Raw genomic sequence first — 18,245 nt, forward strand, 5'->3', positions numbered from 1 at the left:
CCTTAATGCCACAGGTTGATGTTTCACCTGTCTCATCCCTCTTGTTAGTACCAGTAAGATGATGGCCTAGACTTTAGTGCAGCCAGGGGGCCATGAGAAGTAGCTCTGTGTTACAAGAGCCTAACACGTACGTTACTCTTTTCATTTCTAGAAAATGAAGTGCCAGCCCCAGCCCCAGCCCCACCCCCGGAAGGTAAGTAAAGACACTATCTCATCCATTCGGGCTGCAAATCCAGAATGTCTCTCCCGGCATGATTTGGCCTTCACTGAAGCTGGGAGCTTTACTCTAACTCCTATGGAGAAGGTGGATGACCCACAGTTGCCATGGGTTTATAATAATAACAACAATACATTGTGTCCATATAACCCTCTCACGTTGATCTAATTTAGATGACACATCATATACTCGTAAAACCCTCCAAGTTATGCCAAAACTGTAGTTGTGCTGATGTTTTGGTGTTGTGGAGGCTGGGCCTCCCAGGGGCTGACACCTTTGCCGGGCTTTTTCACCTAAGCTTGGAGCAAACAAAACGCACATCCCTCTTATGAGGGTCGAGAGCAGATCTCTCCTCGGTTCTGGAAGATCAGCAGCCCCTTGGCGACCCGGACCCTGCCACCATCAAGCACCTCCAGAAACTCCTCAGCAAGTTTCTAGGAAGATTTGATGGCCTGAGTCTCAACATCAGAACCAATTTCTCCAGTTCTTAGTATCCTGTTGACCACCAGGTGGCAACAACAACAACAAAAATTAGAGGTAAAGAGTTCTGGTGAATTTGGCAAGTAGAGGCAGTGCCCAGTGACACACACCAGGTGAAGCCAGCTTTTATACCTACATAAATCCAAGGAATAGAACAGGACTGATAAGATCACAGGCCTGAGTGGAATGTTAAACTCCCAGCATGGGTCTCCAGAGTCATTGTCTATCATGCAAATAACCCTCAAGATGGAGGCGATGTGTGTTTTCCTATGAAGACATCCAAGTGCCTTCCCGCGTCTCTTCCTCCTTGAACAGGATGAGAAACTGGCATTCATTAAAGAATTATTCACACAAACTGTAGATACAGAGAATAGACTGATGGTTGCCAGAGGCCTGGATGAAAAAGGTGAAGGGATTGAGTGGTATAGATGGGTAGTTACCCAATAATCATGGGAATGTAAAGTACAACACAGGGACTAGTCAATAATATTCTGATAACTATGTGTGGTGCCAGGTAGGAGTGGAAATATCAGAGGGAACACTTTGTAAAGTATATGATTGTCTAACCACTATGCTGTACACAAAGTAATAGTGAACATAAATGGTAATTGAACATTTTTTGAAAAAAAATTATTCATAGGGTATTCACCATGTGCACAACTCTGCCTTAACCCTTCAGAAAGATACAGTTCTCTCTCTCCCAGATTCTTATTGATAACTGGGTACAAGCAAACTGAACTGGTTGCAGTGGAGAACTCTTAGAAAACATTTCTGTGTATTCAATGTGCTTAAGGCCACATACAAAATAGAACACAGACCAGGGAACAATTCAATAAATTACAACCACTATGTTGAAACATGAAGCAAAGCTCTAAGAACTTCACAGGGCGGTATGTGATTTAATGCATGTTACTTGAGTTGAGAATGTGGTGTGGAGACAAGCGTGGGAGGACACTGTAGACCAGTCCAGCCTAGTCGAAAGCGGGAATTGAATAAGATCTCAGTTGCTAGTGATCTTTTTGCCATTAAGAGTGTAAGGGGATTATGAAGTTCTTCCACCCTGGAGATCATTTTCTGGGAGACAGTTTGAGAAATCTAACTGCTCACAAAAGCCCCTTTGTCCAGCTGACAATACCAGACCACATGCCCCAAAGCCTCCAGTAGTATAGAAGAGTATTGCTACATGTCAAAACGAATGAAACAGGCTCAGTGCCATGAGTTTAAACCGGGGTGAAATCAAGTTTAGTTTTCTTTCAGCCAGTAAAGATGTGTGACATTCTTCTGAGGAACTTCTCCTTTGAGAAGTTCCTTTGGCATGTTTCCTTCTCGCATTTACAGAGTTATCTTTGCCAACATTGTGTACATTGAGGACCTACAGGCCATTACAGACATAACCTTTCCCTTCTTTTCTTCAGATCAGTAGCTGTCCCTGAGCCACTATAAAGTTTCCCTTATTATGCCATATTTCACAGTCATTGCACAATGCTGACTTCCTGTTGCTCAAACAAGTCTCCTATGAAACCCTGCTCACAATGTCTTTATTAGTTAACTAAGATTCAGATCTATATTCAATAAAAGAGAGAGAGAGAGAGTTCTTGCTTGAAAGAATTCCTTTCTTACATATGCCACAAGTCAGATACCATATGAAGGTATTTAAACTAATGTGGTTTTGAACAGAGAGAAATGCAAAGTAGAGGGTCTCAACTGATAAAATATGATTTTCCTGCTATCATATTGGCACTCAACTCAACCCAGAAGATTAATATTTGTCCCAAATTATTTTATTTGAAACTATTGTACAAGTATAGATTTTATACCCTGGCTATATTATATTATCCTACATAATAAAGCCTAGGTGGTGTCACGTGCGACATCATCACAAGATAGCCATCACAAGGTGGCCAGCAGGGGAGGGCAGTTGAGGGCAACCAGGTTGGCAGGGGAGGGCAGTTGGGGACATCAGGCCGGCAGGAGAGGACAGTTGGGAGCAATCAGGCAGGCAGGCAGGCATGCGACCGGTTAGGAGCCAGCGCAGTCCCAGATTGAGAGGTATGTCCCAGATTGGAGAGGGTGCAGGCTGGGCTGAGGGACACTCTCCCTCTAACCCCATGCACAAATTTCGTGCACCAGGCTTCTAGTCTATATACTAAAAGACTAAGCAACCATTATGGTGGTACGACCAGAATGACCAATTGCTATGATGCGCACTGACCACCAGGGGCCAGATGCTCAATGCAGGAGCTTCCCCCTGGTGGTCAGTGTGCTCCCATAGGGGGAGCACCACTCAGCCAGAAGCTGGGCTCACAGCTGCGAGCACAGCGGTGGTGGTGGGAGCCTCTCCCGCCTCTGCGGCAGCTCTAAGGAGCAGTGAGTTAAGCAGTAAGGAGAAGTGAACAGGCGGGAGGTAGGGAGCGAGGGGTCCCAGAGTGCCAGAGGGCACAGGTCGGACTCAGGGATACCCCTCTCCCCCAAGTGAACAAATTTTGTGCACTGCGCCTCTAGTAGAATCATGATAGTGTAGTATTATTTAGAAATAAAAACTATTAGAACCATTACATTGCACAACACTGACTTCCATTGCCCAACAGTGGATCAAACATCCTTAAAAAGTCATTAAGTCTCTTGTTGGGATCTACAAGGAATTGACCCACATTTTATAAGCACCGTGCATTAACCAATTGTCCGCTGCAGCATGACCCATATTTTATATTCTCTTCCATGCCAGCATGTTCTAACATGAACCCAGAGTTGAATGTATTTTAAAATCTGTATTGTATGTTTATACATACACTTTTCCCAAAAGTGATCAGATTAATTGCCTTTATAAACAGTTGAATGTGACTCTACATTAGACTCCCAAAATTCACCATTTCTGTACAACATAATAAGTATCATTTATGATCTGTCTGTTTTCATTTAAACCCCTCACCCCATTGCCCATCACACAATAAAATACTTTCCTTAAGACACTTTAAAAGTATGCTTGTTGCACTAGCCGGTTGAGCTCAGTGGATAAAGCATCAGCTTGAGGACCAAAGAGTCCCAGGTTTGATTCCAGTTAAGGGCACGTACCTTGGCTGCTTCCACATCAATGTTTTTCCCTGGCTTTCCCTCTTTCTTCCGCTCTCTCTAAAAGATCAATGGGAAAATATCCTCTGGTGAGGGTTAAAAAACACAAACAAATAAATAAATAAGTTGTGTTTTTTTAATGTGCTTGTACTTTCCACACAGAACCAAATAAAGAGAAGGAAGCCGGAACTGCACCAGCAAAAGGTGAGTGAAGGGAGGGAGAACGGGGCTGAAGTCAATAAAATTAGAAGCAGAAAGAAGTCAGTAAAAGTTGCCATAGGGGCTTCGTGGAATTTCTATGCATTATCTTTCATCAGCCTGGTTATGTGTACCTTGTTTTCATCATATCTGTACAACCCAGTCAGTATAATGGCAAATGGTGCTTTGATCCATTTTTATTACACACCTTTCTAAAAGAAAAACAACAACGATAAAAAAAAAAAATGACAAGTACTTGTTGAGATGCCAGCAAATTAATTGGTAGTTTCTAATTTCCAATCTGCATATGAAGGAAAAGGGGTGTCTGGTCTTCTTGAGAATACACCAATTTGGAAATTCATCTGGACTGCCCAGTTTTTCTTGAATTGGATATTTTCATGTCACTGTGCTAAACTGTTCCAGGTTTCACTAGTAATTTTGAAGGTCAGCATCTCATTTTGTAACACTATGTATTCATGTAGATTTATATAATGACATATAGATAGACAAGACAACCTTAAGCAAACATCACATTGCTCCTTGCTGATTTGGAAACTCATTTATTTCTGCCAAATTATTGTTTTTACTTTATATGTAGTTAGTCCAAACAATGTATAATCTTTATTACATGGATCCACAAAATACAAATTTCTTTGTGTCCCTATGAAGGAAGTCATTGTCACATCTGACCATCTGTCTTAAGCTAAGGAGTATTGATTTTCTACTAAAAACAGTTTTCACAGAGGCAGATTTGACAATTCTGCTTTATATGTTTGTATCATGACTTATACATTCATTCTTATTTGTGTAATGAATGACATAGTTTAAATTTTGGAATAGCCAATTATTTCCTGACTACAATAAGACCTTTTTCTTTTTTTTCCTGGACACCACTCCACAAATGTCAAGTACCTTCGTTCTTACTATGTTATATTTCACTACCTAATTCTTACAATTCTCTTGTCTTCTATACATGAGTAAAATACCTTTTTCTTTCTTTCAGTATATTGGACAACTTTTCTTCAGCTAACTTGAACTTATGCGCTCACAAATGAACACATAATGTTGTTAGTACACTCACTTTGTCCTTGACCTGCAGTGGCTTCTGTGGGTAGTAACCTGAATACTAATCCCGGCTACATGAGACGGTCTGAAGGTTATTTGCTTATGGAATGCAGACAATGCAAACTCCTAGAACTCCTTCCATGAGATGGGTTCAAGGATGTTTGGACATCTGGCTGAAGTTATTGTAACATTATTCTCTACAAAGCCGATGGCATACACCTCTGTTTCCAAATTTGGAAAGATGTCTGGGCCAGGTTGTAAGGCTCCACCAACAGAGCAGATGATCTAATCCTAGAGGGCAAACTGTCAACGTTTAAACAAAGCCTGTGCTTGACCCTGAATGTGAAAAGTCATCCCAATTACATTTGTGTGTTTCAATGAGAAAATGACTTTCTGTGTATTACAGTCAACCAACCAACCAAGCAGTTAACCAATCAACAAAACTCTTCTCTCTGGAGAACGCAGTTTGATGAAAGAGCCAGGCCAGATGACTAGGAAGGGCCTCCTGAAATTAGTAGCCTTCTCCCCCCGCTGATATTTGCAGAAGTTAAGCAAGGCCATGGCCACATCCAGTCACAAGCCCAAATACATAAACTGCCATGTATCTATTTTCTCTACATGCCTAGGAAGAAAATCAATTTAGGATAGAAGGTGAAATCCCTAAATAAAGAAGGTAGGTAAATAGAAGTTGTTTCTTTAAAAAAAAAAAATATATATATATATATATATATATATATATATATATATACGAGAGAAAGTTAGAAACATCGATGAGAGAGTCATTGATCAGCTGCCTCTTGCACGCCCCCTCCTGGGAATGTGCCTGTAACTAAGGTACATGCCCTCAACCGGAATCGAACCCAGGACTCTTCAGTCCGCAGGCTGACCCTCTATCCACTGAGCCAAACCGGTTTCGGTGAAGTTGTTTCTAAATATACAAACTTTTCAACTATTACCCACTTTCATCAAGGAAAGGAAATTTTCAAAGAAAAACAAGCAAAGAATAGACACAATAAACATTGCTGACTGTATGGCTGTGGTTGAGAAAGAAGATGTGCATGAGCATAAGCAAGATTGACAAGTGCAATAGACCATTCCTGCAGCATTGACTAGAATGTTCTTCCCTGCCCTTCACCCTCCCCAGTCATCAGTCCATCTAATTGATTTAACCCTTCAGCTTGATTTTACTCCTTTATACAGCTTTCCCCTTGACTTCCATCTCCCTTCCTCCTTCTGACTTCTCTTGGACCTATTGCCTCTGTTGTTCAATCACTCTTTTCTCCACTTCATCACATATTAATGCTTCATTTATTTCCCTCACAGGGGTAAGCTTTTTGACAGTCAGGGGCCATGTCTTACCACCTCCTTGGGCCCCTCGTCTCATTTTTACTAGTTTTTGCCAGAGAGTCCACAAGGCAATCTCCTAATAAATACCTGTAGGAGGAATTTTCGCGCTGGCTTAGCTGCTGATCCCATGGACAATGGTAATCTAGATAGATTTTTATTTCTATTGGCTTGGCAGGATGATGAACACCGGATGCATATTTTTTAAAATATATTTTATTGATTTTTTACAGAGAGGAAGAGAGAGGAATAGAGAGTTAGAAACATTGATGAGAGAGAATCATCAATCAGCTGCCTCTTGCACACCCCCTACTGAGTATATGCCCGCAACCAAGGTACATGCCCTTAACAGGAATCGAACCTGGGACCTTTCAGTCCCCAGGCTGACGCTCTATCCACTGAGCCAAACCGGTTTCGGCAGCATGCATACTTTTAATAATGAGGTTCAGAATGAGACAATGATGGTATGTATTGAGTGCTCAGGACAGATAGTCCTCAGAACAGATAGATGATGTACAACCAACTCACTTAAAGCCATCAAAAATGGTCATGCCTGGATATTAGTACATTTTCACACTTAATTGGTCCCCTATCCAAGTAGTTGAAATATATTCAGTTATAGCTCCAAGACTGCACTGTAAAGAATGTCATTCATACCAACACAGCCTTAATATTCCCGGATATTTATGCAACAATCCGGAAATGTTCTGAATCTTTTTATGTAGTCGCAAACTATTGTCTGGTTCTGATATCAATCTTACAAGTAATGTTTGTGGGTGGATGTGCCAAGTTTTCAGGGTTACTAAGAGTCTCTGTCTGGGAAACAACTGATTTCCCAGAATGGGGTTTTACTATTTGTTGATTTGCTTGTTTGCCTCTGGACTTGTCCATCTAGCTATCCTGTTCCTTACTTAATACTGCCCACTTGTCCTGGAATTGAAACAGTAGAGATGGCAATTTGAAAAATAAAAATGTGTTTAACTAAACAGCAATATCAGAATGTACATGTGCAAATCCCTTTAAATCACTGGGAGGCATTGTCCTTATAAAAAATAAAGCTACCATGACTTAGAATCCTTCTATGTATTCTGAAAGAATATGACAGGTGGTAAAAAAAATAAAATAAAATGTAAAGTACTTTTTTTATTTTTATACCATCAGTGGGCCAGAGAACTGTCTTTTATTCTGATATTCATTTATTCAGCAAGTGTTCAGAGGCAGCTGTGTACCAGGCCAGAGTCTAGTGTTGGATCCTGCCCTCCTAGAGCTAGGTTTGGGAGCGTTAGAGGAGAGAATGACCATCAACAGAATTCAGTGCAATTCAGCTTTGAAAGCAGACAGTTGTCCTGAAGAGCCATGTGTAAAGAAGAATGTAGGTGTTTAAAGGGGATTATACTTTTTAAAAAAATATATTTTATTGATATTTTACAGAGAGGAAGGGAGATGAATAGAGAGCTAGAAACATTGATGAGAGAGAAACATTGATCAGCTGCCTCCTGCACAACCCCTAATGGGGATGTGCCTGCAACCAAGGTATATGCCCTTGACTGGAATCGAACCTGGGACCTTTCAGTCTGCAGGCCAACCCTCTATCCACTGAGCAAAACCAGTTTCAGCGGATTATACTTTTTTATGGGCAACCAACATTGAATCCATGAACATAAAGTAATGAGACTGACTTTCTTCTGTGCCTCAACAATGGGCCCTGTGGCAAGTGTCAAAACTGGTTGGCCCTGTAGGTGGCTGCAAACGTGCCAGCAGCATTAGAATCAGAGATTACTTTGACAATAAGTACTCATTTTAATGCCTAAGTTCTGATATATGTTTTTTTAATTTTAGTTTTTGCATCTTATTAATGTATAGTCTATATATTGTTTGTTAAGCCCAATTGGGATAGTTTATTGCCATTTGATAATCATGGCAAGAAAAGTAAAATCTTTCTTTTTCCCAGTCATTAAAAATAACTTTACCACATAAACTATTGTAAATGAACTCTGTGCATATTAAAGAGCTCACATAAGTTGAGTTGAAGCCTCTTTCTTTGGGAATGAGCGTGATTGGCAGAGGAGGAAGTGAATCAACAGAAGTTCCAGAAAATTTCTCCTAAATAATGATTCTTTTAATTTAAAATATGATTTTATTTATTTTTTCATTTAGGTCTCTTTACATCTGCAATAACACTATCTTCATGCTTCTTACTAGCATGCTAAAATATTTTTGTGGAATTTTACCTTTAGGTATCAGACAACCATCTATTAAAATGTCTCTGTGCTTTATCTGTGTCTTCTAACTATATATTTCTTTGTGAAGAAGTTTGTTAAAAATTAATATCACCATAGTTTTCTTTAAAAAAAAAAGTATATACATATATATTTTAGGAGAAGAATAGAAAGAAACATTGATCAGCTGCCTCCTGTACACCCCCTACTGGGAATTGAGCCTGCAACCCAGGCACATGCCCTGACTGAGAATTGATCTGGTGACCCCTTGATTCATGGATTGATGCTCAACCGCTGAGTCACACCAGCTAGGCAATATCACCATGCTTTTTGACTCTAAGACAAAACCATTATAAGATGCAATATCAATTTAATAGATTTGGGGAAGAAAAACTTCTTACTGGTGTATTTTCCGGCGTATAAGACGACTTTTGAAACGAAAAAAAGTCAACCAAAAATCGGGGGCAAAAGACCAAAATTGCACAAAAATTACCTGCAGATCTTGACGGCAAAGTAAGTCTTTTCTTTGAAGTGGGGGGTAGTCTTATCCAGCAAATATAGGTCTAAACCTATGTTTTAACTGTAAAATTAAGGGGTCGTCTTATACGCAGGAAAATGCGGTATTAGACATGTTTATTGTAAGATATATCTTGATTTCAGAAGCAACAAAACGTAAAGGCATGTATCTTCTCATTAAGAAAACACAATAATTTAACAAATGCCTTAACACATGATGAGTTAGTGTTAGCCATTGGTGTCATTGTCTTCCATACATGGTAGTTGTTGCTATTTTTATTTTTGGTATGTTAATAATTATAAAGCTGATTACCCTGCTTGAGGAATTCATAAATATGCCAAATCAAATCATGTGTTTACCTGAGGCTTGTTTATAGTCACATGTATTTTATTTTTTTAGATATTTTTAAAAATATATTTTTATTGATTTCAGAAAGGAAGGGAGAAGGAGAGGAAGAGATAGAAACATCAATTATGAGAGAGAATCATTGATCAGCTGCCTCCTGCATGCCCCCTACTTAGGACCAAGCCCGAAATTCAGGCATATGCCCTTGACCAGAATTGAACCCGGGACCCTTCAGTCTGCAGGCTGATGCTCTATCCACTGAGCCAAACATGTATTTCACATGTATTTTAATTTTATAGGCTTTTTGGTCTTTATTCTAAAATCTCAATAATAATCTCATTTGTTTTACATAAAAAATTAATGTAAAAAGGCAATCAACCATAGATAGAAGTTATTTTATGCTTACCAGAGTGTGGAGAATTATAATAATGTAAATATCCTATTATCAGTGGAAGTTTCTCCCTCAAATTTCAAATTTCATGTGTATCCTCCAAAAATCCCATGTAATATGAGACTAAATTCTTTCTCTTCTTTCCAGACATTCTTCTTTAGGCTTAAAGAATCACTTTTTTACGGTTTTACAAATGCTATTTTCCCATGACTTGAAGGCAAATAAAATTCTGCTTTGGTGAATTTCCCTTCCACATAGCCAGGGGAGCTAGCGCAGCTGCTCTGGGTCCATGTCTTCTGTATCCTAAAGAGTCAAAAGCAGATGTGTATGTTTTCATCATCATTGTAGTCACTTTTTAGATAGAAAAAAAGAGAAATTGTGACTTACATTGTACATATTTTTTTTGCTTTGTGTTCTTTTAAAATGTTTTTTGTATGATGCCATACCTTTCCCATGTGTGTTGTTGAATTAGGCACAACTCAAAAGATTTGGATATTCAGTTTCCCTTCTAGCAATAGAACCTTTCATTCTCATTCAATTCAACCAGATTTATAAACAGGCAACTTTTCAAGAATTTCAGGTCAGGATCCCTACATCTTAATTATGTTTCCTAACCTAAAGAAATGTCAGGACCAAAGTTACTTTTATTTATTTATTTGTTTGTTTGTTTGTGTGTATGTTTGTTTATATTTTTAAATTAATTTTAGAGAGGAAAGGAGAGGGAGATAGAAGCATCAGTGATGAGAGAGAATCGCCAATCTGCTGCCTCCTGCACACCCCCTACTGGAGATTAAGCCACAACATGAGCATGTACCCTGACTGGGAATTGAACTGTGACCTCATGGTTCCTAAGTCAATGCTCAACCACTGAGCCACCCCGGGTGGATCAAAGTTACTTTTCAAAGAAGGGAAACAGTCAACTTGTCCATTATATTTTCTAACACCTAAGTGAATTTGGAAATGTGTGTATAAGAAATCAAAAATTGTTAATTGAGCAGGAATTGATGTTCGGAAGTAATGCTTGATCATCTAGATCATTTCATGACACTCTGCAGCTTTGGTTTAATATGTGGTGTCTTAATAGTCTAAACCCGTGGTCGGCAAACTGCGGCTTGAGAGCCACATGCGGCTCTTTGGCCCCTTGAGTGTGGCTCTTCCACAAAATACCACGGCCTGGGCAAGTCTATTTTGAAGAAGTGGCGTTAGAAGTTAAAGTTTAAAAAATTTGACTCTCAAAAGAAATTTCAATCGCACTGATGATATTTGGCTCTGTTGACTAATGAGTTTACTGACCACTGGTCTAAACTAATTGTGCGTATTCATCCAAATAGTCTTTAATATTTAGTGGACATCAAAACTACTCATTCATCAACATTTTGCTTATTTTTTTATTTTAGTTTTATGAAAGTATGTGAATATTCTTCTTAATCATTTAGCTTTCCAAACAATTAACTCAAGGATTCATTATACCCTGTGCATAAAGCAAACAAATACATATAAAACCTATATAAAATGAAGTATTCACTTGACTCAAAATGGTTCTAATTTCTATATAATAAAGAAAGTTCCTTTCTAGGACTTGGTTGAGTTTTAAAACTTATTTTTTCCAGTCATTTTTACAAGACTTTAAATCAAGATTCTTTATTTAGTTTAGTAAATAAAAGTCTTTAAATTACAAGAATAAAATATTAATATTGAATTAAATTTATGGCAAGCATTTATAAATCACCAGGTATTTCATTTTTTGTGTAAAATTTAATCATCTAAGTCTTCTGAACTGTAGAATTCTGCTGATAGCTCAGAAATGCCAATCCGTCCCCAAATGTACAATCCCAGGAGTCAAACGTGAACTAAGTTTGAGAAATATTAACTGTTGTATCATTTCTTGTCTCCACCCCGATTGCTGGAGCATATTAGCACACTGGCAGCTTTGAGATGTCCCTAACAAGCACACAAACAGTACAATAGGATGCAAACATAAAACTCCAGTTAGCCTAACATCTTCCAAGCTTCTCTGACCACAGAAAGTTTTCTCTGAAGATCCTGATTCTCACAGTATCCAGCAAGTCACCTCGTGGGTTCTGAAGATATAACATTAAGGTTCTCTGAATATTACCTTAATTATTTTGTAAAAAGTAATATGATAATAGATATCTTTGGTTGACAGTCTTAGAAAAGAAATTTCAGGCTAGTAAATATTATTTGCTGTAAATATTCTAATAAATTATACAGAAATGTGCTATTTTATCTCAAGGTATCTGGTAAGGCACTTTACCTGGTATAATTAACAGTCATGTGTGTGCATTTGCTGAATCCTATTTTATTTTATTATTTTGTTTTCTTAAATTATATTTTTATTGATTTCAGAGAGGAAGGAAGAGAGAGAAAAACATCAACAAAGAGAGAGAATCATTGATCAGCTGCCTCCTCCAAATCCCACATGGGGATCGAGACTGCAACCTGGGCAAGTGCCCTGACCAGGAATTGAACCATGACCTTCTGGTTCATAGATTGATGCTCAACCACTGAGTCACGCCAGCTAGGCAATATTTTTAAAATTAAACAGCATTGATCATCACCGATATAATCTTGATAAAGTTCTTATAAAATTTCTAAAATAATTATTGGTGAAGTTAATAAGTATGACAAATTGATTTATATTAGTTAATGTTGACTTTTGTTTTCTATAGAAAAGGGAAATTAACCATGAGGTTTTCGGGGTGGGGGAACAAGTTCTCAAACAATACATATATGCTTTGATGTCTGTGTCCAAATGATCGTGGTACATGAATTATGCCTGTCATTGATGTTAGCTACAAAACAAGAACTCAAAAGTCACCTTCGTTGAGGATTTCATCGAGGTTAAAAAATTTAACATCCTAACCTAACAACCACATAAAACGTTTGCATCGAGTTCCAATTTTTCATTTACACTTTCATTTGGATTACCTTATTCCCTTTTATTTATTTTTATCTTTTGCCCAAAGCATTCAAATTTAATCTTTCAGGTACCGAGTCTCACTCATCAGTTGAAAGTGTTTTGTGTAGTTTCTCCTCTTCTTTTTCAGATTTCTCTTTCCTCAGGATACTTGGGATGAAGTCCTTTTCTCCTTGACTTTGTGTGCCTATTTCTTGTTTCAGATGAAGAGGAAGCCTCCCCATCTTTTGTCCTGCCTCCAGGTTAGGATGACCCCCAACCCCCTATTTCCCCACTTTGTCATTTATTATGAAGTTGCAGTAAAGGAAAAGAAAAGACAGAGCACCTTGATGAGACAAGGCACAGAGAAGGTGGTGCCAGAGCTAAGAGGAAAAACAATGGCTTTAATGGTAAATTTGTAATTTTTTTTTTACATGAGGACATTTTTAAAGAGTCTTCTTTTGTGAAATAAACAAGACTCATAAATCTTGGATACAAATTTTAGGGGCAAAAATATTTGTCTTCTATTTGTTTTTTAAATGTTATTATTGGTTTTAGAGAGAAAAGAAGAGGGAGAGAATCATCAATGATGAGAAAGAATCATTGATTGGCTGACTCCTACACACTCCCTACTGGGGGATCGAGCCCAGAACCAAAACATCTGCCCTGACCCAGAATTGAACCATGACCTCCTGCTTCATAGATCGAGTCTCAACCACTGAACCATGCCAGCTGGGCCATCTTATTTTATTTTAGTTTAGTTAATATATATATTTTTATTGATTTCAGAAAGGGAGAAGGAGAGGGAAAGAGAGACTGAAACATCAATGATGAGATAGAATCATTGATTGGCTGCCTCCTACATGCCCCCTACCAGGGATGGAGCCCGCAACCCAGGCATGTGCCCTTGACTGGAATCGAACTTTAGTCCATAGGCCGATGCTCTATCCACTGAGCCAAACTGGCGAGGGCTTATTGTTTTTTTAAATAAGACATCATTTTAGAGACGCTTTCATAGTTGAAGCTCTATTGATTTTCCATCCAAACCAACTTCTAGTTTCTTTCTCCCTATTATCAGAAGAGGGTTTGGGGATCCAAGGAGGTTGCAGTCAGCACTTCGTTGGCACCCCTTTCCTCTTGCATCACCCAGACCACACTTTCCTTTCAGGTTTGTGTAGTCGGGCCCTGGAGAGAAAAGACTCAGGTGAGCAGACGCCTGGAACAATCACTAATGACCTCATTTATTGAAGCTGCATTGATTCTAATCTTTGTTTTATTCAGTTTGTAGCTCTGGTAGCCCTCTTTCATTACATTACATTTCTTACAAGAAAACTAATGTATTAAGAAACAATTAATTTTGCATGATTCATATACACAAATGCAGGAATCTTCCTACATACACCACAGGTTGGTTTGTCTTATTATAACTATCATTTGACAAATAAAGAGAGATTAAGGAACTTTTAAAATCTACACTTGGAGAGTGCTGAAGTTAGATAATAATTCACATTTTTATAGAGCTTTACATATACTTGATAAAACACCTACAGATCTATCTTGTCAGCTATGCTACAATTCATTTATTCATTCAACAAATTTGTGTTGAGTGCCTACTATGATCCTACTATGGGCTTCTTATGGGCCAAGCATTTGTAGATATAGAAATGAAGGGGAAAAAAAAACAGCAAAATTTCTGCCTCATATTCTAAATGTGAATGATCACTATTATTATTAATATCACAGTCACACACAACATAAATTTTTAACATCAACTTTGTTATTAAAAATCATGTAATCATGTGACTACATTGCATAACTTAATTGTGAAAATGATGGTCTCTGTGGATAGAAATACTGAGCATGACTGATACATGACAACTAAAATAACTAAATCTACATTCTCTTCTTTTCAAGAAGCATTAACAGGTAAAGTTGGCAACTCTAACATTTTTCCCTCCCAGCTATTTAAGCAGCTGAAACTGAACTTCTCTGAATTCAGCTCTCAGAGACAGAGGGAATATCTACATTCTCTCCTACCCACCTCATTGAAGTTGACTGATGATCAATCCAAGCTAAGAACCTGGAATGCAAACTAGAAAATGCAAAATAATCTTTATTTCCAGGTTCTATCTCTTCATGGGAAAGACTCAAAGAGTTTTTTCTTTCTGTTTTTCTGAGCTTTCCCCCCCTTTCAGGATGCTCCTGATATCCTTGAAACTGTACCTGCAGTCATGACCTGTTAATTTTCCAAATTATAGCCATATCTGTATGATCCTAATAGAATTGTCTAATTATATAATAGCAAGACATTTAAAAATATCAGGCCAGACTTGATTGTCTCATCCTTCCCAGTTGACCTGCAAACTGACCCATCCAACTCTTTTGTTATATGTGTATAGCCTCAAAGTCAGTGACCTAAAAAAATACTGAGAGTACTGCTTTAATATACTTCTTGCTATTATTTATTTGTTAGGGGTCAGGCAGGATGGGAAAAGAAAAGAACCATGGCTTCTAACAAAGACAGAATAACACCCTACCTGAAAAGTGTTAGCTTCTAGAAATCAGAAAATGTTCCTTTATCCCATCATGGAAGAAACATCCATGTAAGAATGGGAACCTGTCACTCTTCTGATGACTGCAGGGAGATGGATGGAAAGAGTGGTGTTACATTTACCCAGGTTGACTAGACAAAGTCGAGCTTCTGAGATGATGAGAACGACAAACCCAGGTAAGTCTACCTCCGAAGCACCGGGCCCTGAAATGATGCTTTTCCTCCTTTATCCTCATTAGAATGGTCTCTTGGAGAATCACCGGGCACCGAGGATCAAGACAAGCAGAACGCCAATTCTCAGCTGTCCATCCTGTTTGTGGAAAAGCCTCAAACAGGAACAGTGAAAGTTGGTGAGTGCCAAGCATAAATCCTGCTTTAAAAAAAAATGCAGGTGAAATTCACATAACAAAAAATCAACCATTGTGAAGTTGGCTATTAGTACACTCAATGTACCACCACTACCTCTATCTAGCTCCAAAACTTTTTGTCATTCCAAATAGAAACCTTGTACCCCCATTAGGCAGTTACTCCCCATTCTCCCTCCTCTCAGCCTCTGTCTCTATAAATTTTTCTATTCTGGGTATTTCATATAAATGGAATCACACAATACGTGACCTTTAGTGTCTGAGTCTATCTATTCTGTAGCATAAGTCAGTACTTCCTTTCCTTTTTATGGCTGAATTAGAGGCCCGGTGCACAAAATTCATGCATGGGAGGTGGGTCCCTCAACCTGACCTGTACCCTGTCCAATTGGGGACCTCTCGGGAATATCCAACTGCCTTTTGCAATCCGGGACCACTGGCTTTTAACTATTCACCTGCCTGATCACCCTAACCCCTCTGCCTGCCTGTCTGATTGCCCATAACTGCTCCCCTACCAGCCTGATCACCCCTAACTGCTCCCCTGTTGACCTGATCACCCCTGTGCCATCTACCTCGCCCCATACCTGGGACCCAGGATTCCCTCCTCTGGCTGATCGCAGGCACCCGGGACCTGGGCTTCCCTCCCTCTGGCCGGCTACAGACACCCAGGATCTGGGTCAGCTTCTCCCAGGCCGATCACAGCCACAGGAGACTGTGGGCATGTGGCTTCACCCAGGCCACAGCCACAAGCACCTGGGACTGCAGGACGGGCGGCTTGTCCCTCCCCCAGGCCACAGGTGCAGATGCAGCCACTGGCACCTAGGATCATGGGACAGGCAGCTTGTCTCTTTCCTGGGCCCCAGCCACAGCCACTGGCTCCCTGGATCATGGGGTGTGCGGCTTGTCCCTCTCCCAGGCTGCAGGTGTAGGCGCAGCCACTGGCACCCAGGACCACGGGGTGTGCGGCTTGTCCCTCTCCCAGGCCACAGCCTGGCTAGTCCCCATTCCTCTCTCCCAGTATAGAGTGTCTGAGCCATTATGGTGTGATGGTGTGAGGGCATGACAACCATTTGCATATTAGCTCTTTATTATATAGGATAGTATCCCATTGTATTTCTATATTAAATCCTTGAAGAGGTGAGTTATCATTTTAGTATGTAGGAGTTGAGTGCCTCGAGGCTGGAGCCAGGTGGGATACAAATAGGTTTCTTCATTTGTCAAGTGGGGATGATACTACCTGTGAAATACTTTGAACAATGCTTGGTGTATCTTAAATCTCCGAGCCAGTGTTTGCTGTCATTATAACATGCCTCATTCTGTAAGATGATTACAAAACTATCAGAATGTATAGTATCTCAGAGGAAGCTAGTCAAGTAGATGGTTCAACTTTGGAGATACTCATTCAAAAATACTGATTGCACACATGTTAAAACACTGTTCTGAACACTAAGTATAACATGTGAGCACTCAACTTGCAGTTTTAATGGGAGGAACAGACAACAACAAATTAAACCAACAGATAATCACAAAAAACAAGTACCATGAAGGAAATAAACAGGGTGGTGAGTTAGAGTACAACTTGGGGCCCAGGAACTTCTAACTAAGTAAATTTTTATAAGAAATATACTGGGATCAGAACTAGTCTTTGACACTTACCAAATAGTATGCATATAAGCCTATAGTTGCCTATATTCTTTCAGGTCAGGAATGTAGAAGCACACTGCATGTAAATGGAAATTTCAGTGCCCCTCATGTTTCCGGAAGACACCAAAATGCTGCTCTGGCCATGGAGTTATAGTTTTCTTGTACTTAGGATCTTATCAGTAATCTCAATTCAAACAGATAGGCAAGGTTATTTTAAAAAGATCAGCTTCATATAATCATATTCTCATAATTCTAGACTTCCCATCACTTGCTTAATAAAAAAGATTTGAAAACATTTATACACTATCTATAATAATAAAAGCATGATATGTTAATTAGACCAGACAGCCAAATGACCTTACAGATGACATTCCAGACAAAGCCTTGTTGGTGGGAGCTGAGGCAGAGGTGGTTAGGGGCGATGAGGCAGGCAGGTGAGCAGTTAGGAATAATCAGGCAGGAGAGTGGTTAGAGGTGATCAGGTAGGCAGGTGAGCAGTTAGGGGCAATGAGGCAGGCAGGCCAGTGGTCAGGGACGATCAGGCAGGCAGCCAGAGTTGTTAGGGATGATCAGGCAGGCAGGCGAGTGGTTAGGAGCCAGTGGTCCCTGATTGTGAGAGGGATGTATGACGGTCAGACATCCTCCAAGGGGTCCGGGATTGTAAGAGGGTGAAGACTGGGCTGAGGGACACCCTCCTTCTACCCCCCCTCCTGTGCACAAATTTTGTGCATTGGGACTCTAGTATATATAGATTTGTATACATACATTTGTGAATTTATTCACATTTTTATTTCATATATAGAATATTAACCCCCCACAAAATTATTTCTACTAATTAACCCATTGCTTCTTTTTTGTTCCATAAACCTCAAATGCAGAACAAGTTGGAGAATCTAAAGACCTCCTAGGGTGCTTGTAAAATCAGG

The 18,245-nt window shown here is 39.4% G+C and overlaps 1 protein-coding gene across 11 annotated transcripts in view; it reads left to right on the forward strand.

The window, feature by feature from the left end:
* The window catches only part of MYBPC1 (myosin binding protein C1), a 90,736-nt gene that overhangs the window by 22,000 nt on the left and 50,491 nt on the right, over nt 1–18,245 (forward strand). For 7 of the 11 annotated variants that reach the window (XM_084880069.1, XM_084880068.1, XM_084880072.1 and 4 more), the window contains exons 2-6: nt 152–193; nt 3,929–3,970; nt 12,987–13,025; nt 13,931–13,966; nt 15,553–15,663. In XM_084880069.1, coding sequence (XP_084736195.1) covers nt 152–193; nt 3,929–3,970; nt 12,987–13,025; nt 13,931–13,966; nt 15,553–15,663 — 270 coding nt within the window. The remainder of the gene's footprint in view (nt 1–151; nt 194–3,928; nt 3,971–12,986; nt 13,026–13,930; nt 13,967–15,552; nt 15,664–18,245) is intronic. The other 4 variants (XM_084880077.1, XM_084880074.1, XM_084880070.1 and 1 more) reach the window with 1 other exon arrangement.

This window comes from Pipistrellus hanaki (assembly GCF_964339955.1).
Source record: "Pipistrellus hanaki genome assembly, chromosome: 3".
NCBI lineage: Eukaryota > Metazoa > Chordata > Mammalia > Chiroptera > Vespertilionidae > Pipistrellus > Pipistrellus hanaki.